The sequence below is a fragment of the Gregarina niphandrodes genome, assembly GCF_000223845.1.
Source record: "Gregarina niphandrodes unplaced genomic scaffold scaffold00011, whole genome shotgun sequence".
In the NCBI taxonomy this organism is placed as follows: Eukaryota; Apicomplexa; class Conoidasida; order Eugregarinorida; family Gregarinidae; genus Gregarina; species Gregarina niphandrodes.
Genome location: NW_011645781.1, coordinates 280962 through 285593, shown reverse-complemented (window position 1 = coordinate 285593; position 4632 = coordinate 280962). Strand labels below are relative to the sequence as shown.

The 4632-nt window shown below is 52.4% G+C and overlaps 3 protein-coding genes across 3 annotated transcripts; 1 reads left to right on the top strand and 2 right to left on the bottom strand.

Annotated features, from left to right (window-relative positions):
* Nucleotides 1-185: 185 nt before the first annotated feature.
* On the bottom strand, nucleotides 186-942 carry GNI_070020 (hypothetical protein; the record flags this gene model as incomplete). The annotated part of the gene is made up of 1 exon (XM_011131977.1): nucleotides 186-942. A coding segment is annotated over one exon (757 nt), but the record flags the coding sequence as incomplete, so codon positions are not given.
* Nucleotides 943-1035: 93 nt separating this feature from the next.
* Nucleotides 1036-1510, top strand: GNI_070010 (histidine triad (HIT) protein; the record flags this gene model as incomplete). Its single annotated transcript, XM_011131976.1, has 2 exons — nucleotides 1036-1089; nucleotides 1127-1510. The coding sequence occupies 2 exons, from the start codon at nucleotides 1036-1038 to the stop codon at nucleotides 1508-1510; spliced, it is 438 nt and encodes a 145-aa protein (XP_011130278.1).
* An 800-nt stretch (nucleotides 1511-2310) lies between these two features.
* GNI_070000 (tubulin-binding cofactor C) lies at nucleotides 2311-4176 on the bottom strand (the record flags this gene model as incomplete). The annotated part of the gene is made up of 4 exons (XM_011131975.1): nucleotides 2311-2458; nucleotides 2604-3162; nucleotides 3202-3268; nucleotides 3406-4176. The coding sequence occupies 4 exons, from the start codon at nucleotides 4174-4176 to the stop codon at nucleotides 2311-2313; spliced, it is 1545 nt and encodes a 514-aa protein (XP_011130277.1).
* Nucleotides 4177-4632: the final 456 nt, after the last annotated feature.

Here is a 4632-nt window from a genome sequence, read left to right as displayed (position 1 = left end):
GTCCGTTGTCTCGGTGCCTGTGTAGTCGTGGTCCTGAGTAGTGTCGGTGCCTTCAGTGCCTGTCATGTCCGTTGTCTCGGTGCCCGTGTGGTCGTCGTTGGTGGTATTCTCGGAAGTAGTATCAGTGCCTGTCATGTCCGTTGTCTCGGTGCCCGTGTAGTCGTGGTCATGAGTAGTGCCGCTACCTTCAGTGCCTGTGTTGTCGTGAGTAGATCCCGAGCCTTCGGTAGCGGTACTGGTTTCCTCGTACGTCGTAAACGTGGCAGGAGCATTAGTCGTGTCTTCAGTCGTATAATCAGTGGTCGGGTCAGAATAGGCGGTCTGAGAGCCCTCAGTGCCAGAGGAGGAATCTTCGTCGCCGGTTGTTGATTCGTCGGTTGTTGATTCGTCAGCAGCGGCTGCCTTCTTTTCGTCAACTGCCCATTGGTCAGCGGCCTGCTCCCCGTCAGCACCGATCTCCTGGTCAACGGGCAGCCATGACCCCTCCAGGTGGTCGCTGAGGCCAACGGAGTCCACAGCTGAGAGAGACCGATGGCCGCCGTACGCTTCCGAAACTTGGACCACGCACGGATTGTCGCTGACGAGCCCACTCCTGACCGCGCCGTCACAGTCGTCAAAAGTGGGACTCAACATACCCTCAAACTCATCTTGCGTAAACGTTCGGCAAACACTGTCTTGGCTGAAATAGTTCCAGTAGACAAAGCGGTCATCAGTCAACATTAACAACCCACAGTCCGAAGGAGAAGCCACATCCGCGAAAGCCGTACCGGTCCTAGCAGTCCGCCCACCAACTACCGTGCCCCGCGACACCAGTCCAGCCTTCACGCTATCTGATCTGCAGTGCGAAGGGAACGAGTCGTCGCGGGAGAGGCAGGTCAACTGGCACTCCCTCCAAGCACTGTAGTTAACGAATATGGATCCAGTCAGTCCACAGATCTTCATATTTAAAAAGAGAGGTTCTAGAAAAATACAAAAAACCCCAACCGACCAATAAAAATCCACGTGTTGCAAGGATCAAAAGGCGGCGAAAAAATTATGGAGTACAACTCTGACAACATCTTCGCCAAAATCATCCGCAAAGAAGTAACGGTTTGGGCAAGCACGCGCTAACTCTTTGACTCCGTAGATCCCTGCTCATGTAATCTTCGAAACGGACGTTTCCATCGCCATATTGGATGCATTCCCGGCCACTGCGGGCCACTCGTTGCTGATTCCGAAATGCGAAGCTGTCACACTCGCCGACCTAGCAACCCAGGATCACCTATTCTGCGGGAACCTCATGCAAGACCTCGCACGCCTTAACAAAATTGTCTCCAGTTTCAGAAAGACAACGGCCGTTAACACCGTCGTGAACTCGCTTCCCGACTCGGGGCAACTCGTTCCCCACCTGCACTTCCATGTCCTTCCAAGGTCCGCCGGGGACAATCTGCTCCGACACCCAAAAAGCGCCGCGTCGATGATTAGCCCTGAGGAAGCAAAATCAGTTCTCGGCGATATGAAATCAACCTAAAAGAAACCGAAGCTGCAGGCTAGAGGAATCGCAAACTGTGAAACAACCACCTTCTTCGAATGAAAGACGGACTTGACGTTGTAACCACTTTCCGCGACATTGTCGAACGAGTGAAATGTTGGTCTTTGACATATTTTTGCCATGCCCTGCCGAATTCCTCGTTCGAGACACTGACAATCTCGAGGGACCCAGCTTTTTTGAGCGTCATTCCGAAGCACACACGTGTGCGCTGCTAAATGCGGCGCATTTTAGAGTCAGTCTGGGAGCCCTGAAGCACTATACTTGTATGGGGGGATGCTCTCTGCATCCATTCCCTGAAAAGCGCATGATGAAGTGCCTGAATTCGCTTACTGGAATTTGCTTTCTAGCCTTTTATAGAACAGATCCTTCTCGTCGGCATCCAAGCCCCGCGACAGGGTTTGCAGTTTCGTCAGCATCTCAGATTCCTGTCAGAATGTATGTTTTCAGAATTCTGTATTGTCAGAAAGAACGTGTCCAGAAAGCACGTGTTTCCCGGGATGCATTACCAGTTTATTTTTAGCGTCAAGGCTGTTTGCGTATTGTTCTGGAATGACGAGACTGCTTCTGGAAACAGCGTTGCCATCATGGACAGCCAGGAGTTGGAAGTCCTGGGGTTTAACGAGCTTAGTTGAGTCCTGGTGATCCTCGGTATTGCTGTGCGTCCTCGGAGTCAAAGCACGTCCGCCGGGCATGAGCGGCAAGGTCATGAACAAGCTGAATGCGGCTATAGTCACAGGAGTCAAGCTAGAAGAGCAAAGATTAGGGGCAGCTACGTGTCCTTACTCAAATGCACATTGCCTCATCAATTCTCTTTGTCCGTTCATCATGACGTTGTACGGGCCTAGTGCAATGTCCCGACTGTCCCCGGCGACAATAGGGGGAATGACGCCAGCGTAGAACACCTCAGTGTCGTAACAGTTGGTGATTCTGCAAAGAAGACCCTTCTTCGCTGTCTCTCGGCCTGATCACACATGAACAAGTTCATGTGTGGTCATGAACAAGTTCATGTGTGGTCATGAACAAGTTCATGTGTGGTCATGAACAAGTTCATGGGCGCTAAGGTGTGGCTTACATGATGCTAACAGCTGCGGCGTGAACAGTGGTGTTCATACAGTGCAGAATGTTCAGTGAAGTCCCTACCGCAGGGAGCACGACTATGCACCGGTTACAATTGGAAATGTGTACGGATCGGAACTTTGTATTGGCCACGATTGTCGAGTAGAAACAATCGACAATGCTCAGGTCGCCGGAGCTGGCAGCCACTTGGGGAAGAATGAAGAACACTTCCCGTCTTTTTCCGTAGATGAGCAAATGTTCGCAGGATGCGGCTCGGTAGCGCTTGAAGATGGGGGCCCGCGTTGGCCGTGTGGGCCGACTTAGCGCCGAGCAGGAGGTCACGTCAACGGACGCAATGGCCAAGGGCAATCCTTTGCTGAGAAATGCCCCGAATTTGCTCACCGAAATCACCGTAGATGTGTCCTTCACGAGCGTGTTCCACTCTTTGAATAACAGATTCTCCAATACTGTACTCGTGGCCGGTGACCGACGCCCTTCCTTATTGTGTCGCAGCTGCAACACCAATGCCAGGTAACGCAAATGCTGCGCTACAATTGCAGGTTCTTCCGGAGGATCTAAAAGAGACGGTCCTGAACCGATCTGCTCTCGCTTACGTTTGCACCCTTGGTTAACGTAGTCCAGCGCAGCGTCGAAGTGGAAGCCAATGATGCACAACAGCGTCTGAAAAACATGCGGTCGTCGTGGCCTGCCGCCACCGTCGTGTGCTCACACCTTGCGACATGTCCAAGAAGGTGGGTTTCGGTCATGGCTAACTGTGTCAGCTATCGTGCAGGACATGTTGCGTGAGAGTTGCTCACGTAGACACTGTCGTTGAAGGTTTCCCGTAGCACGTGGGCTAGCTCATCCGTGTCCTCAGTTTGGGACGTTGAGTGTTTGTCCGGACTGTTGAAGCCGTTGGCGCCGTTGACGGCTTCGATGAGCCCGTCACTGATGCTCCGCGGCCGTTGAGTGGCCCGAGGTGACATTTCATTCTTGGCCGCGTTGAGTATAGCCGCTTTGTTGCTGTTCACTTGGGACTGGCTCAGCCGCGACCGGAAGGTGTACAGCCATAAGACCACGCAGAAGTACCGGAACTCAATTGCACAGTCCTCTAGCTGCTGCCGGGTGATGAAGCCGTGGCCCAGTCCCGGTGCCTGGCCCAGTCCGGGCCCCTGACCGAGTCCCGGTCCCTGGCCTGACCCGGGTTTGAGTACAATAGCTTCTCTTATGAATCCCTCGGTCTGAAGAGCGAGCAACTCGACAGCCATTCGATACCATAGTCCCTTTTTCAGTTGAGGGGGCATTTGCATCCGACTGTCCGGCAAAGCCTTTGCTGTTTGTGACAGCCAGTCTGACAAGGTCAAAGTAAGCGGCATACATGCTCGACTGAGCCCTGTCGGCTGCCTCACTGAGAGCGGCTTCAAATCAATATCTCGGTACTTTGTTTTCCACAACGTCTTGCACATGCCGCTCATGTACGACAACAACGAGGCCTCCGACGGCTTATTCGGCAACGCCAAATACACGTTGTCCAGCAACTCCACTCTTAGGTAATACACATGACCCCTCAATCCCCAAATATCTCTCATCAGAAAAACATGGTTAACGCCAAAGGTCTAGACATCTACCAGCTATGCGATTGCGCAGATCAACTATGTAACACCACCAGCACCAGGCCATCATTTTCCCAGCCCCCACGAGATCTGGAGCGATTTCCACGAGATCTGGAGCGATTTCCACGAGATCTGGAGCGATCTCCACGAGATCTGGAGCGATCTCCACGAGAACACCGCCAGAACACCGCCACTTTTTTAGTCATCAACTGTGCACCGCAACTGGAGGTGCTGATGGAAGCGCAGAATCATTCACATTCACAGCTGACAAGGTGAGCCAGACGTGTTGAATTCGTCACGAATTTTAGGATACTACTGGAGATTGCAGGTAACACAACTCAATCGTCAGCATATCAACAGATCGAACAACTTACAAAGGTAACTCCCCACTGTCTAAGGTTGTGAAATGACATTCCTACTCACTCTGTTAAG